General features: G+C 36.5%; 1 protein-coding gene across 50 annotated transcripts in view; it reads left to right on the top strand.

Moving 5' to 3' along the window:
* NEB (nebulin) overlaps positions 1–17,460 on the top strand; it is a 245,000-nt gene that overhangs the window by 141,779 nt on the left and 85,761 nt on the right. For all 50 annotated transcript variants that reach the window (XM_081578089.1, XM_081578080.1, XM_081578102.1 and 47 more), the window contains exons 87-101: positions 632–943; positions 2,000–2,203; positions 2,648–2,752; positions 3,730–3,837; positions 5,178–5,489; positions 6,981–7,184; positions 8,565–8,669; positions 8,816–8,923; positions 9,283–9,594; positions 10,438–10,641; positions 11,455–11,559; positions 12,443–12,550; positions 13,929–14,240; positions 15,279–15,482; positions 16,906–17,010. In XM_081578089.1, coding sequence (XP_081434215.1) covers positions 632–943; positions 2,000–2,203; positions 2,648–2,752; positions 3,730–3,837; positions 5,178–5,489; positions 6,981–7,184; positions 8,565–8,669; positions 8,816–8,923; positions 9,283–9,594; positions 10,438–10,641; positions 11,455–11,559; positions 12,443–12,550; positions 13,929–14,240; positions 15,279–15,482; positions 16,906–17,010 — 2,808 coding nt within the window. The remainder of the gene's footprint in view (positions 1–631; positions 944–1,999; positions 2,204–2,647; positions 2,753–3,729; positions 3,838–5,177; positions 5,490–6,980; positions 7,185–8,564; positions 8,670–8,815; positions 8,924–9,282; positions 9,595–10,437; positions 10,642–11,454; positions 11,560–12,442; positions 12,551–13,928; positions 14,241–15,278; positions 15,483–16,905; positions 17,011–17,460) is intronic.

Genomic DNA, 17,460 nt, shown 5'->3' on the forward strand with positions numbered 1-17,460 from the left:
AGCAAAATTGTCCATTTTGGTAGGTTTTTCTTTTAAATCATAATAAAATTGAATAACCATTTACCACTTTCAATATATAGTCCATAAGTATATTCACACTGTTGTACAACAGACTTTCAAAACCTTTTCATCTTGCAAAACTGAAACACTATGCTCATTACCAACAAGAATTGCCCATTTTTAAACTACTCCTTGCCAATTATTATGTAGAGGATATTATTTCTCAGAATGCCTTAAGAGAAGAAAATTAATGAGCCATTATAAACACGTCCCTCCAATATGTTCTCAGTTCGGTCTGCCTGCATGACTGACTTCTGAGAAGCTACTTGTCACTGTAACTGAAGCTCATTCTTTCAATATTCGCTTTTCCATCACATTTTTTTGTGGTTAAAACATATAATTCGCTAGCATAATATAAAGGAATCACTGTGGAGTTATTCTGTGGAGGTGAAATGAGCACCACATCTTCTTTTTTAAGAGAAAGCATGGCCCAGTGTGGAGCATCACAGTAGCCAGTTTGATGAAACTCTCCTGAAGTCCTGAGGATTTTGTAGAAAAGTGTCACCACAGAGAGAGCAGCAGGGACCATCCCTTGGTGCTTCCTCCTCGTTTACTGGGTTCTCTCTTTCAGTACAAATACAAAGAAGCTTATCGCAAGCAGTTGGGTCACCATATTGGTGCCCGAGCGATACATGATGACCCCAAGATGATGTGGTCCGTCCACGTTGCCAAAATGCAGAGTGACCGTGAGTACAAGAAAGATTTTGAAAAATACAAGACCAGGTTCAGCAGTCCAGTGGACATGCTTGGTATTGTTTTGGCCAAGAAATGTCAGACTTTGGTTAGTGACGTGGACTATAAACATCCTCTGCATGAGTGGACCTGCCTGCCCGACCAGAATGACATCATCCATGCTCGGAAAGCTTATGACCTCCAGAGTGATGTGAGTATCCCCGATGCTGCTTCTGCATCCTGGTGTTAATAATAATAATAGTGCAATAATAATAATACTGGGCTTCCCAGGTGGTGCAGTGGTAAAGAATCTGCTTGCTAATGCAGGAGATGCAAGTTTGCTCCCTAGGTTGGGAAGATCCCCTAGAGGAGGAAATGGAAACCCACTCCAGTATTTTCGTCTGGGAAATTCCATGGGCAGAGGACCTACAGTCTATAGAGTCACAAAGAGTTGGACATAGCTGAGTGACTGAGCACATAATAATATAGTTAGCATGCCCTAATGAGAGTAAAAGAAAGCCAATAATTAGGAAATATCTAATATATTCTCTCTATAGCACCCCATTACATACTTTATATTTTGTGATTTTGAAGATGAAAATAAAGATAAGAGTTTATTAAAAATTTCTCATCATGAGGGAAAAAAAGTGTAGGTATGTGTAGTGATGGATCTTAACTAGACATATTGAGGTGATCATTTTGCAATATACACAATATACACATTTTGCAATATACATTTTGAATCATATCATATACCTGAAACTGATATAGGTCAATTATATTTCAATTAAAAATGCATATCAAGAGTATGATATGCAAAACTTAACATTACTGTATGTTGAAACTCATGACTATAATTGAATTTCACCTCTTTTCCTTAAAAAGGGCAAGAATTTTTGTTACTGTAGTGCTTACACAGTGTTTGTCTAAGTATATGGTCTTTTGGGGGGCTATTAGAACACCTTTTTCAAAGCTAAAGAAACTCTGCTCTTAAGTGAAAATCTTTTAATACCCTCAAAGGCAGGACAGTGTCTTTACTTTTTAGAAAGATTTTTTGTTGTTCCTAGTACAATCCTCTATGCCAAGCAATGCTTAGGGAAAATGTACTCAGGAGTCAATAATGCTTATGAATGAGTGATTAATTGAGATGGCAGCTTTACCTGTTCAGTGCTTTTTGTGTTCCTCTCACAGTATGATACATTTTATGACTCTGAATCTGAAAAAAACTAATTATTTTCATAACTGTTTCTTGTTGGTTGATTTGCAGAATTTATATAAGTCAGACCTTGAATGGTTGAAAGGCATTGGCTGGGTTCCAATTGACTCATTGGCAGTAGTTCATGCCAAGAGGGCCGGAGAGATACTGAGTGACAGCATCTACCGCCAGCGTCCAGATGCACTGAAATTTACCAGCGTAACTGATTCCCCGGAGCAGGTGCTGGCAAAGAACAATGCTATAAACATGAATAAGGTGAGTCCTCACTCCTCAGCATCAAGTATAGAACAAAGTAAAAATTATGACATGTTACTACATTTTGAAGATTCTTATAGGATTTATAATACCTTTAAAAGTGACTTTCCCATTATAACACCATGTTACTTAGTAATACTTCAGAATATTAAGCTGTTAAAAATACCATGTGCTGTAAGTATTTCACAATTACAGGTATTAAAAACTGCAACCCAATCATACTTTTTAGCACTGTTAAAAAATGTTTTCATAAGAAACAGTAAAAACTGGGTCAATGAAATAGTAACCTAAATTCTTTTGGAAATAGTAATTTATCTACTTGAAAAGTAGGAATTTATGCAACTTTATTAGTTTTATTTCTACTTTGTACAAAGAAAAGGTAACTGGCACATAATCAAAAAATGTGAGCTCCAAAATAATTTTTCTCATCTTTTTTTTTCATAGCGCTTATATACTGAAGCCTGGGACAATGACAAGAAAACAATCCATGTCATGCCTGATACACCAGAAATCATGCTAGCCAAGCTCAACCGAATCAACTATAGTGATGTGAGTAACCTACTGATCTTATCATGAAGAGAAAGGCAAAAATGAACTACTATAACAGTTCCCTTGGTGAAATGTTTTAACCAATTTATTGTATGCACTGCAAGCCAATATTGTCACTAAAACAGATTGTCACTAAAACAGATAGTTCTCCTTTGATTCAAGAGATAGTTTTCTTGATTCAATTGTGGGCTGTGTGGGAGGTCCACAAAGTAGACCAGCCTTTTATGAAGATGATGTCATGGAATGAAATGCTTACGGAGAAGTATCCCCAAAGGGATTATACTACTAAAGCCTTATACGCCCCTAAGGGCACTGTGGTCATTAAGTCATTATTTTATTCAGCAACTATTTAGCAGGTTGACACTGGGTTTAGAATGCAGTGAGTTGCTGTACTGTGTATTTTTTTGCTGCTTCATTGTGTTCTGGTTACCATTTAATGTTATTTGCAAGCTTTTTCCTATGCATCTCTTTCAGAACCAACATTTTCATTAGAGTGGTGATTTTTGAAAACCTAGTCTACAGATTGATCATAGTCTGGGATGATAGTCCATGGCAAAAATGGGAAAAAACAGGAACAACACATTGAGTTGTTATCAAATACAAATATATTCAATTTAGAAATAACCATACTTATTTTTCTCCTCCTTTGTCATTAAGATGGCCTTTCTTTTATATTAAAATTGTGATAATAAACAGTTGGGATTTTTTTTACATGTGCTTGTTTGGCAAAACAGAATTTTAGCAACCAGATACTGGTTCCTCCCTAAAAACTTTTGTGATTTGCTAATCAAAATATCAAAGTTTAAACCATGTGCCTTAAAATCCTTGAGCACCTATGAAACATAGTTTTCTACAAACCCACACTAATACTTTGTGGATCTGTTTCTGTAGTTTAAGTGAGGACAGATAAAGCTTAATAATAAATAGCTTCATTTTTTACAAAAGGAGCAATGATGGATTAATTCTCTTTTCTACAGAAACTCTATAAACTTGCTTTGGAAGAGTCCAGGAAGGAAGGTTATGACTTGCGTTTGGATGCCATTCCAATCCAAGCAGCCAAGGCATCAAGAGATATTGCTAGTGATGTAAGTTGATATTTTTAGAAGATGCATTTCTTACTCAAAGATGTTTACAAATGGCAGCTTTTACAGCTTTTCTTGCCAGAAATTTAGCCTGCAAGTCCCAATCTCCTTTAATGATTCCCCCATGTACAAAGTTGCAAATGAAAAAGAAAACAAAAGATACCAAGTTCAATACCCATTAATCTGTCAAAGATGGAGTTGCACTCTTTAAAAATAAGTATTTTATGAACACTAAAAACGGGTTCCTATTTTTGAGCCTCAGAAGTCGAGCAGCTGATGACCCAGATGTTTGTAATAAAGAAAAAACGTTTTTGTTAAAGACATTCATACCACATGTAAATCAGCTAATGTGAATGTGAACTCTTTCCTACTACTATACATTTATTCTTGCATTAAGAGAAAATGTTAATTATGGGTACATTTTAGAGTTTTGTTTAATCTTTTGTTGACCTTTAGTAAGGTTCTCCTGCCAAGATGCTCATAACTGGACACAAGAATAAGTTGAGAAGTAAGCAAAGCTTTTACTCAGCACCCACTTTCCTCTCCTCTCTAGTCCTTCACATCTCATGAGAAACATCTCCTGAGGATGTCCAGTACCCTCATGCTGTACCAGTGCTCCTTAGGATTCACATCCAGACTTTCCTTCTTCTGGAAGTGTCCCAGACCTTAGGCATATGGTTCATTTCTTCCTTTATCAAAACTGTTTCTGGCTTCTAAGCTGGAGAAGCCCACACTATGACCATCTCACGGTAAAATGGACTATAAAGTGTTATTCTTGAGTAACACTTTTTAAAAATAGATTGTTAACCCAAGGCATTTACTCTCTCATGGGCAAAAGTTCAATGACATCGACAGGCAAATAAGGGAGGTATTTCCTGGTGAAACTTTCTAAACATAGCTCATATGTTTGACTATGGAATTTACTATAAATTCTAATTACAAGGGAAGTATTCTAAAACATTCATAATATCAAAACTTTTTTATAAAAAGTCACATCTTTAAGTAGATTCTCTTTCAAATTGTATAAAATATTTTTACGTTACTTGTTAAGCAAATGTAAACTAGGCAGTATAGTTTAGTTGATGGGAAAAGTATTAGGAATCAGAAGCTCTCCATTTTAGTCTTAGCCCCGCTACCTGCTTAGGGTGTGACATTGAACAAATCACTTGACTCCTGGAGGCTTCAGTTTTCTGTTTTATAAAATTGAGTTGATAATATTAATCTTTTTCTCTCACATTAGTGGTGGGGAAAATCAAAAGAAATAATATATCTATGAAACTATAAAATGTGATATAAATAAGATGTCCCTGTCATTAGACTTATATCTTTATTTTTTTCTTCAGTACAAGTACAAGGAAGGCTACCGCAAACAGCTTGGCCACCACATTGGGGCCCGAAATATTAAGGATGATCCCAAGATGATGTGGTCCATCCATGCAGCCAAGATCCAGAGTGATCGGGAGTACAAGAAAGACTTTGAGAAGTGGAAGACCAAGTTTAGTAGTCCAGTGGACATGATGGGGTTGGTGCAGGCCAAGAAGTGTCAGATCCTTGTAAGCGACATAGACTATAAGCATCCGCTTCATGAATGGATCTGTCTGCCTGATCAGAATGACGTCATTCAGGCTCGGAAGGCTTATGACCTTCAGAGTGATGTGAGTGGATTTAATATTCTTCAGCAAGGTTTCAAGAAGGGATTCTAACTTTTTTTGTGCTATGGAATCTTTTGGCAGTCTTGTGAAACCTGTGGAAAACTTCTCAGGACAATATCATGAAAAGCATAAAATTATATACACACACACATTGGTTTCAGAAGAAACCAATCACACTGGAAAATAGTTATCAAAAGTATTAAACTAAGGAAGGGAAAGAATAAATTAGGAGTTGGGGACTAACAGGTACACACTACATAAAATAGATGAACAGCAAGGACATACTATATAGCACAAGGAGCTATATTATCTTATAACCTAAAATGGAAAAGAATCTGAAAAAGAATATATATATATATATATATATATATATATATTAAGTTATATAAGTGAATCACTGCTGTATACCCGAAACTAACACAACATTGTAAATCAACTATACTTCATTTTTTAAAAATTAAAAATAAAATTAGAGTATCAGGAGAAAAAACTAAATCTGTGAGGTACTTATATATATATATGCTTTTTACTAAAGTGTATTGTAGTGTATTATATGTTACAAGTGCACAATACAATGATTCACAATTTTTAAACATGCTCCATTTATAGTTATTGTAAAATGTTGACTTTATTCCTAGCATTGTACAATATACTCTTGTAGCTAATTTTATGCATAAAAGTTTATAGATTGTCCTTGGGACTCAAATACTACCTTATTGGTATAGTAGCTCCTTGTTTTCTTGATCAGGCTCTGTTAAGTAGTCACTTTTGAGAGAATGATAAAAGTAGTGGCATTTTAAAAAATAGTTTCCCAAAAAGCCATAAAAACAAAAAGAACTGTAACTGTTACTTATAAGAAAAATTCTTCATCAGCCAATTATTCAAATTGAAAGAAGAAATGTGAAAGCAGGACAAAATATATTTTTTTGCTTGAACTACAACACAAGAAAGGAGACTGAGGATAAGCTAAATAAAAGAAAAAATATATGTTCTTTGGCTTAGAAGCATGAGTATAGAATCATGTGAAAAATGATCCCTTTTTTGTTGTCCCCAGAAAACACATTGATTCAACATGCTGTAGTGTTCATCCTTTCTTTATGTTGCACAATGGCTGTGAAGGCCACTGCTCAAAGAGCTAGGAAGAAATTGTATTCTAACAGAGAATTATTCCCATACAAACAGGTATGGGCAATCAAATCAGAGAATAAACACTTTGTATTGGGAGGCTGGCAGAAATTTTCTTAAAGTGGTTTTGTATCAATGAAATCATGTATTATTAGAGATTTCATAGGTCTCTAAAACAGTAGACATTGACTACCTTCAGGGACAAAGTGTTGAACTAGATGTTCTACATCAAAGTAAAGCAGTACTGTGTCTTTTCAGAAATTTACACAAATGAGTTGCAAAAGTATATACCATCTGTCTATGCTAAATCATGAGATGTCAGGTTGTGGAGGTAATTTCTACAAATATTTGACATTATTTCATTTTCAGGCTATTTACAAGGCTGATCTTGAGTGGCTAAGAGGCATTGGGTGGGTGCCCATTGGCTCTGTGGGGGTCGAGCATGTGAAGAAAGCTGGAGAAATCCTGAGTGAAAGAAAGTACCGCCAGCCTGCAGTCCAGCTCAAGTTCACAAGCATTACAGACACCCCAGAGATTATCCTAGCAAAGAATAATGCCCTGAACATAAGCAAGGTGAGTCTTCAGCTGTGGCCAGTTGCCTGAGTCATACCTTCCTCATACTGGGCTCATAAAGTGAGAAATGTCCTGGAGGGTTTCCAGAGAAAGGAGAGGTAGGTGATGGGCCTGATTCTCATGCAGGCCTTCAACAAAGCTCGAATTCTAGCTGGACCTGTGTGCTCTTCTTAACCCTGACCCCACATTCTCTGTGTGCATGGGGAAGCACAGCCTAAAACAAGTTCTCTGGGGTTAAAGCACACATTCTTCTGAGCAGTGACCTGGAGACGTCCACAAATGCAATACTTTTCTCTGCATGTTCTCCTCAGCAGAGCTGACTCAAGTCATTGGTGTCTCTTTATCCATCTTGTAAAAAAACATACACCTGTTTCAGATTTTGTTCAAAAGTCTGAGAAACACTGTGCATGGCACTGTCAGTGCACATCTCAAATTAGTTGCTTGTTGAAATCCCACTCTGGAAAGTGAGCTGTTACTGCTGCTTTCAGTTTTATTACACAAAATAGATGATTGCTTTTTTCCTTCAGAATTCTGGCAGTCTGCTTATTGATATTGGACTAATTTCTTCATCCAGTAGGTAGGCCCTTAATATGCACATTTGAAGTTGAATTGAACTTTTCTGAATTCTCCCACACCTGCCTGAATGTCTTCCAAATATCAGGGCAATGAAATTGTGTGCTCAGTGTGGCGTAAGAAATTGGCTCTCAGATAGCAAACTTCGAAGTTTAAGGTATTAAAACTTCAGAAAGTCTATTCTATACCGTACTCATCAACAGAGCACCCACCATGAAAATAACAATAGGAAACATCATAAAATTTGTGGAGTTCCTTCTATGACTCAGGCATTATACATATGTTATGGTTAATCTCCAAAAAATACTCAATAAAGTTATATACCAATTTCACCTCAACTAAAAGAAAGAGACAAGCATAAAGGTTTTTAAAAAACTTTAATTAGAAAGGTATGATAATCCTCCCCCCTCAAAAAAATGACAAGTGTGAGGCTTTATGTACCTTTCTCAAGATCACTCAGCTTAGACATGGAGGAGCTGGGTTTGACCTTGGGATTGATTCTGAAATCTAGGGATTTCTACTATATCATGGTTCTATAGCCAAGCTCCATCCTTTAAGGTTCTATGGGTAAGCTTGAGAGTCACAAAATAAAAAGAATTAATAATTGAGATCATGATGTTGTTTTCCATTGGCTATAAAACTATTCAGTCTCTGTTTAAACATGACCATGATTTACTCTCTCCCCCTTTGCTTCCCTCACCTCCAAATAAACTTGAAAAGGTTATCTTACAGCTAAATGAAGTAAATTTGATAATAACTTCAATGTATTTGGCTTTAACAAAGGGGTTTACCTTACTTCCCCCACAGCATTTATATACGGAAGCTTGGGATGCTGACAAAACCTCCATCCATGTGATGCCAGACACCCCAGAAATCTTGCTGGCCAAGAACAATTCTGCCAATATCAGCCATGTAAGAGACTTCCTCATTGTTGTTTCAGCCTTTAGTCTAGAACTAGTTAAAATTCTGTTACCATCTTAGCACCTTCCTTACTAGAATTGGCCTATTAACTTTCTACAACACTTTTCTTTTTCTGTTGTATATTATTCTCCACCTAGAAACTTTACACCAAGGGATGGGATGAATCAAAGATGAAGGACTATGATCTGAGAGCTGATGCTATTTCCATCAAAAGTGCCAAGGCCTCGAGGGACATTGCCAGTGACGTACGTGCTCTCTGTCTAACCCCCTTGGTCTCACCTTGCTGAACAACCGTAGTGCAGCTGGTGGGCCACACTTTGTAGTTGCTTCCTCTTGCTGTTTCCTTTTGTTGTCCCAGAGAAAAAAAATCACATTTTGAAATTGTAGTCAAAGTTGTTGCATAAAAAGTTTTCAGCAGTGAAGATATATGATTATAGTTACCTTTATGATAGCACAAAACAGTTTAAAGTTGTTCAGAGATATCAAAATATTTGCAATGTAAAACTCTTGTCCATTTCTTGTGGGTTTTCATTATTGTCTGTGATTGTCAGCATGCATATGGTATTAAAATCGGGCTTCTAAACCTGTATCTCTCATGTTTTAGTACAAATACAAAGAAGCATATGAGAAACACAAAGGCCACCACATTGGAGCCCGGAGTGTTGAAGACGACCCCAGGATTATGTGTGCCATGAATGCAGGAAAGATTCAAAGTGAGAGGGAGTACAAGAAGGAGTTCCAGAAGTGGAAAACCAAGTTCAGTAGCCCAGTGGACATGTTAGGCATCTTGCAGGCCAAGAAATGTCAGATTCTCGTCAGTGACATTGATTATCGAAATTACCTGCATCACTGGACATGCTTACCTGATCAAAACGACATTATCCAAGCCAGGAAGGCCTATGACCTGCAGAGTAATGTAAGTAACGTGAACTTTGAGAAAGGTGGAATGGGAGGGCATAAATTTGTTAATTGTCCAGACAGTGCCTCTGTAGAGTGACCCATGAGTTGTTCACTGCACCACCTCAGGGGGCACCATTCACATTGTTAAAACCTCTGTTTAGGAGTTATGTTATGGGAATCAAAGAACGTTAGATAAAGAACTCTGCTTAGGTCATATCCTTTTTCCCTAGCCTAGATTCCAGATTATTTTTTTTCACATCCTTTGTATGTCTGGGAATGAAAATTTATTTTAGATAAACTTAAATTATCTGAATATTAAAAAAAATAACTACCACTATTGTACTATATCCAAAACACTGAACAGAGTTTCCTTGGGTCAGTTATTATGGGATGAAAATGGAATGAGATTCAACAAAGTATCTTTAAATTTTTTCAGTTATATGATTTCTTTGTAATATCGAATCATCATGAAATTTAGCATTATTATCATTTTATTCGTATTCATGCCTAGCATAAAAAATTATTCTTTAACATGGATTTCCCTGGTTGAAACTCTGTGCTACCAGTGCAGGGGGGCACAGATTTGATCCACTGGTTGGGGAAGTTCCACATGCCATGTGGCTAAATGAATGAATAAATAAAGCCCTTATTTAAAAAAAAATATTTTCCTCTGGATATTGAAAATTGAAAAATTACTCTGGATATTGAAACCGCTGAGTCATGTAAAATCTCAGGTCCTACTTTTTGAGAACCACCATCTCTTGGGCTTATGAACCCCTCAACCCCATGAACTTACTTTTCAATTCAGGGATGCTGTGTCTAACACTTGGAACAATTTTTGTGTCTAATATCTTTGTAGAATGTGTACAAATCAGACCTAGACTGGCTGCGTGGCATCGGCTGGATGCCAGAAGGCTCAGTGGAAATGAACAGGGTAAAGAATGCTCAAGACCTGATCAATGAAAGACTCTACAGGACACGCCCAGAAGCCTTGACATTTACTTCCATTGTCGACACACCAGAGGTCGTCCTGGCAAAAGCCAATTCTCTGCAAATGAGTGAGGTAAGAACCATCCTACTGCCAGGTTCTCCTCTTGTGGGACTTTCTCTTTGGAAGATGCCACCGAAATGGAGCAAATGGATTGCGTCTCTTCAAAGATCTAAAGTGATGGGAGCAACTCGAAGAATCTCTTGGCTAGTTTAGTGAAGGCACATGCCAAGTAGAGTTGTGACAAATGCCAGTGTGCCTTTCCGCTATTTCACACACAAATTTGGAAACAGTAAAATGAAAACTGTCACTGCATGACACTACAGGAAAGCAAATACCTATTACAAAATTTATGGCATAATGCTCCACATTAAATGGTAGAATATTGTATTAGTCAGAAAACTCCAGAGAAACAGAGCTAAATGGGATGTATGAGACAGAGGTTTATTTTATGGAATTGACTCACATGATTGTGGAGATTGGCATGTCCAAAGTTTGCAAGATAGGCCAACTGGCTGGAGACCCAGGAAGACATGTCCAAGGCAGTTGGCTGGCAGGATTACCCTTGCCCAGGGGAGGTCAGTCTTTTTTCTCTTAAAGCCTTCATCTGATGGGATGAAGCCCCCCATCTCCCATATCACAGAGGGTAATCTACTTTACCCAAAGTCTACTGGTATGAATGTTAATCTGTTCTAAAAAATACCTTCACAGAAACAGCTAGAATAATATTTGACCAAATACCTGGGTATTTCAGCCTAGCCAAGCTGACACAAAAAACCAACCATTGCAAACATAGCACAAAACATTTTTCCAGGTTAAATAGTTGCAAAGGCTTAAGTTTCAAGTATCTATCGCTGTATTAAAATAATATTTTCCTTCTCTCCACAGAAACTGTATCAAGAAGCCTGGAATAAAGATAAAACCAACATAAGCATTCCTTCTGACACACCACTCATACTGCAGGCTCAAATTAATGCCATGCAAATCAGCAATGTAAGAGGCATAATATGGAGTATAAAGGTTTTGAAGGACAGTATCTGTCAGCATATGGAATGTGTTATAATGGATGAATTACCCACCTTAGAAGTGTTTATAGCTTGGGGTGTCAGATACTTTCTATTTAGCTACCATTCCCAAGGCAATATGAATGGAAATTCTCCTTCAAACATTAGTTTAGATACACATCTGAGTCCCTGCACTGTGAGAGTTGGGGTACCTGAATCTTATTGATGTCCTCCTTTCAACCTGGAAGTCATTGTCCTACATCCAATGCCCATAGCTCAGTTTCATCATATACTAATTGAGAATAATGAAATCCCTAGTTAAGTGCCTCTTACACAAGGAAGTATAAGAGGTAACATTCTCTATTATCTTTATAGGTTTTGGATTGATCCAGAACTTTCTTGTTTGACATTTCAAGGCCATAAGAAAAACCAAAACTTTTAATTATGTGGAGAGTGCAGGATAGGTATGATATCTATGTCACATTCCTTCAGCAGAGTCCTTTGAAAAGTCAAAGGGCAACATTAGGAAAAAATCTTACCTAGTCTTACATGGTAGCTGGATGAAGGTTTTCTAGGTTCACGGTTGATTCTTAGTTCCCATGTGTAAGGGGATAGTTTCACATTGTACTACATTGTGATGGATGCAAATAATTCAAGCAATAGTAGCTTTAGATGTTTAGCTTTAAAATTATAATCACAAGTACCCTGTGCTCCATAAAATAATTAGGCAATAATTGAAAGAACTCAGAAGTGACTGTTTTTTCTTAAGCTGCCATCATGTACAGTGTGCTTTATGATTCATAGTATAACTACTTTGAGTCTGTCCACTGATTTTCAATTCTTATAAGCAAACCTGTGTTTTCCCTCAACAGAAACTCTACCAGAAAGACTGGGATGAGGCCAAGCAGAAAGGCTATGACTTGAGAGCAGATGCCATTGAAATCAAGCATGCCAAAGCCTCCAGAGAAATTGCCAGCGAGGTACAGCTCCTTCTAGTTCCTTGTGGGTTTTCTACTCTATACAACAGATTGGGAAAGAATTTTTCAAGAATTTTACTTTGGCTTGATTTACTTTTAAATTTTTGTGCTAAAAACTCTATTTTAAAATATTAAAATGGGATGAAAAGCACTAAGGTAAACATAGATGAAGTATATGTATAAATCACTTCTAAGTTGTTTCTAAGTAGAAGTGAAATATCATGAAGAATCTATACAAAATTCTTGGGAAAAATTTAGGAGCCAGTACAATGTGATTTTTAATCCTCCACATTTTTATGACATTCTCCATAAACACAAATCACAGATGAAAGTTTTATGTTAGACTTAAGACTGAAATCACATTTTATATACCAGATCTTATGCTGGAGGCATATGTATAATGTTCTGAATAACTATTTGAAGTTTGTTTAACAGTAATTTAAAAATTTACCAGCAGTCAAATCAATTATCCTACCAAGGCCCAGCTCCAAATCTTTAAGCCGCTTTCATTCCTTTTCTTCAAATTCTTTATTTTTTATCTTATGTATCCGGCTGTCTCTTCCTTCTTATTTATTTTTATCTCTAAAACCCATAGTCAATCCACAGTATCTGCCTTATTCCCAGTTTCTCTCTCTCTCTCTCCCTCTCCATTTTGTCCAAATGTTCCTGTATTATCCAAATACAGGAAAGAGAAACTGTCTTACTCTGGCCCTAAGACACTTAGAATAAGTGGAAACTTTTGTCCACAGGCCTTTTGTTGCCATCTTCTGATTTGAACCATCAACCTTGTTTTCCATTCCTGAAACATGCACCTTTCTTGTCTGTCTCCAAAACCACACATATGACTTTTTCCTACCTCAGCTACCTTCAGTACTCTTGGGGACCATTTGACCTAATTTTCACTTGCCAGGCAACCTTAGGAATAATGATTACCACCCCACTGTGCCTTATTTTTCCCATTTGAAACATGTGATAATACTACTATCAACATCATAGAGATGTTATGAGGATTAAATCAGGTTATAATTGTATCTATTCAACTATTTTTAACTAAAGAACTCAGCAGTTTCATATGAATTGACCTAGTACTTTGAAGCACTCATAATAGTGTCTGACATATAGTGATTGCTCAGTAATTGTTAGCTGTTATTTTTTTATTAATCTTGTCCACCATACTATATCCCTACTGACTTGCTCATGTCTTCAATGAAAGTATCTAAAATAACCCTAATTTCCTTAAAGTGAATTGAAATATATAATGACTGCCCATGTTGAGCCAAGTCACATTAAGGCTAAAAAAATATTCCAAAAGCATTTAATGAAAAGTCCTCTTCATACATCATTTTCATATGTGTTTTCATCTATTTTTTCATACCTGTAGTACAAATACAAAGAAGGGTACCGTAAGCAACTGGGCCACCACGTGGGTTGCCGCACCCTGCAAGATGACCCCAAATTGGTATGGTTTATCCATGCTGCCAAGATTCAGAGTGACAGAGAATACAAGAAAGCTTATGAGAAGTCTAAAGGAATTCACCATACACCGCTGGACATGATGTCCATTGTTCAGGCCAAGAAGTGCCAGGTCCTGGTTAGCGACATTGATTATCGCAATTACCTGCACCAGTGGATTTGTCTGCCAGATCAGAATGATGTGATCCAGGCAAAGAAAGCCTATGAACTGCAGAGTGATGTGCGTATCCTGTCTCCAGACTCCTGGGAGATGTGTGTCTGTGTGTCTAATCACAGTATATTCCCTAAGGATGTAATTTAAATACTGATCTCAATAGAATCTAACATATTCTATATATTTCCATGGAGTTTTTCTGAACATATTTTATATCTTAAAGAGGATTCCTTCTTTTAGAAGGCCTTATTCATCAAGATCAAAATCACTCTTACTCCATGTAATTATGGTAGAAAATTTCAATCCCAGTTGTCCTGATCCATTACATTTGCATGATCAGGTATCCAAATGTCAGAAACAGATGTAAGCATAAGAAAATGTTGGATTTCAAGTTTATCTGACACATATAGGAAAAATGTGTAAATATACGTTTATGTATTTATATATATTTAAATAATATTAGAGAAAAAAGGAGAAGTGTACATAGATGTAAGTATGTATTTTGTTTATCATTATACATGTGGTACAGTGGTAAAGAATCTGCCTGCCAACACAGGAGATGCGAAAGACGCAGGTTCAGTCCCTGGGTCAGGAAGATCCCCTGGAGGAGGAAATGGCAATCCACTCCAGTATTCTTTCCTGGAAAATTCCATGGACAGAAGAACCTGGTGGGTTACTGTCCATGGAGTTGCAAAGAGTTGGACACAACCGAGCAACTGAGCACATACCTGCTTCTAAGGACCTTTTTATCTTAGATTCCTACAGATGTTATCCCCAGTGGCACGTCAAAGGCAGGCTTCAAGTAGTGAGCACAGAAGCTCAATCTTCCGTAAAAACAACATTACGTGTCATTGCAATCTCTCATTCCACAAGTGCTAGTTGCCAGCCCTGCTCCAGTTCCTATATGATCCTCTAATCTAAACTTCTTGCAGAGGTGTGTGCCAGAGATGTAACACTCAAATGTTAACATCTGATGTTGATCCTTGAGTTTTCCGGCACTGGCCACCCAGCTGGTTTAAGTAGAGGTCATGTGTGGTTTGCTGGCATCATACTCTAGTACATGAATTGACTCTTCTGAGCTCTGTGGACCTCTCCTTCTTATAGAACGTGTACAAATCAGACCTGGAATGGCTGAAGGGTATTGGATGGTTGCCAGAGGGTTCCGTGGAAGTGATGAGAGTAAAGAATGCCCAGAATCTCCTGAACGAAAGGTTGTATCGCACAAGGCCTGAAGCCCTCAAATTTACCAGCATTGTTGACACCCCTGAAGTTATTCTGGCAAAGATCAATTCCGTACAGATCAGTGAGGTAAGTCAATTGATGATATGTTCAGACAAATTGAATAAGTCTCAATAAAAATTATAATTGTGAACTTTATTTTCTAACTTTCTTTGTTATGGCTTCTTAGATACACCCATCATTTAAAAATGGACATTTAATTTTCAAATACACGGGGTTTTTTAAAAGTATCTTTGATATTAATTTCTCATTTTGACATTAATTTCTCATTTAAATGCTTTCTTCTCTGCAATCACCGTCTGTTTTTTCAGCCTTTTAGCTGTGTTGATGCTTTCAATGGCTAAGTCAAAGATCTCTCTTGGTAAATGTCACACTGCACTTGAAAATATGTGCAGATACCTTTTGATATTGATTCCTAACATAATTCCACAGTGATAAGAAAACAGACTCTGTGTGATTTTAATACCTTTAGACCATGAAATTTTTGCATGTTATTTTATGTCCCTGGATATGTTTCAGTGTCTCCTGGTTTACTGTCTATGGGAACTGGAATAGAATTTGTATCCTACTATTGTGTGAAAATTGTATAAATCTTAATATTGTAGAATTGGTTCATAATGCTTTTCAGGTCTGCTATATCCTTCTACTTTTCTGTATATTCATTTTGTTAATTTTTGAGAGTTTGATATTGAAACTCGGACTGAAAAATCTTCATTTATCTACTTAAAAAAATAATAGAACTATATGTAACTTTGTTCTGTATCTTCCAAGTCTCCTGTAAATGTGTTATCATACTTTCATAATTTAAAAAAGAGAAAAGAAAAAATTGTAATTATGAACTTTAAATTGCTAACACCAGGATTAGAATCTTGAATCTTGAACATGCGTGTATCCAGATATAATCTCATATAACCAATCAATAACAGCATCCACATTTCATTTGGTTAGATAACTCTTTGTTCAGTATAAATGTGGTAGGCATCTTCATGTTCCATAGACTCTGATGTACACTTTGAACACATTTTGAAACCTGGCCTGTGTACAGGTCCACCAGTTAATACCATGATCACAAAATTGCCACCTTTTTATTGCTATTCAATGGTGAAATAACTTGAAAGTCCAGAGGCAGCTCCAATATTAGACATTATGATAGTTATTTGGGCCAAGAAAGCCAGGACTCGATTAGAAATGTGGATTATCACAGTTACCTGCAATGAGGGCTTATCTGCCAGATAATTACATGTGAATAAATAAAAGAGGATAAATTTAGTTCATGTTTCTGATTCATTTTACATTTATAACACACATGAATGTGTTCTTGTTGAAGTCACTTTTGGCACCTTCTGAATAAAAACACAGATGAAAACAAAATGCAATTTACATTAATATCTGAACACATCCAAAGGGAAACTTTCATCATACCTATAGTATTACTCATGTGGTAATTGGCTTATTTACTAATCAACAATCCTTTGTTTTTCATTTTTACCAGCCATTGTATCGTGATGCCTGGGAGAAAGAGAAGGCGAACGTGAATATACCAGCTGATACTCCCTTGATCCTGCAGTCCAAGATCAATGCCATGCAGATCAGCAATGTAAGGCCCTGCATATCCACTTGCTTCACACTGTATTCTCTGCCTCACCAAACCTCTCGTTAGTGTGCTTCAGAGAGCACTTAGCAATAGGCATTTCATTAACATTCCTTTTGCTTCTAGTCTTTAATGATAAGTGCCATATGTGTGTGCACACACATATGTGTTATCATATGTCCTTGTCTTTTTTAGTAGGAAAAATGTGGTTTACACCAAACACATGACATCAAAACATAGATATGCATGTATGGTAATATTTAGTTTTACTTTTTAGTGGCCTATCATTGACTTTTCCTTTTAAAAGCCAAATTATCTACACATAATTTTTCTCATTTTCATATGATTTGTTGTCTTTTAAATTCTCTTCTTTAAAAAAAAAAAAGATCCAGGAAGAGAATTTTACTAAATGTCATTAAAATGTACTAGAATTTAAGTTCAGTATGAAACCAGTCT

Source organism: Giraffa tippelskirchi, chromosome 3, assembly GCF_054371585.1.
Source record: "Giraffa tippelskirchi isolate mGirTip1 chromosome 3, T2T-mGirTip1v1.2.pri, whole genome shotgun sequence".
NCBI classification, from domain to species: domain Eukaryota; kingdom Metazoa; phylum Chordata; class Mammalia; order Artiodactyla; family Giraffidae; genus Giraffa; species Giraffa tippelskirchi.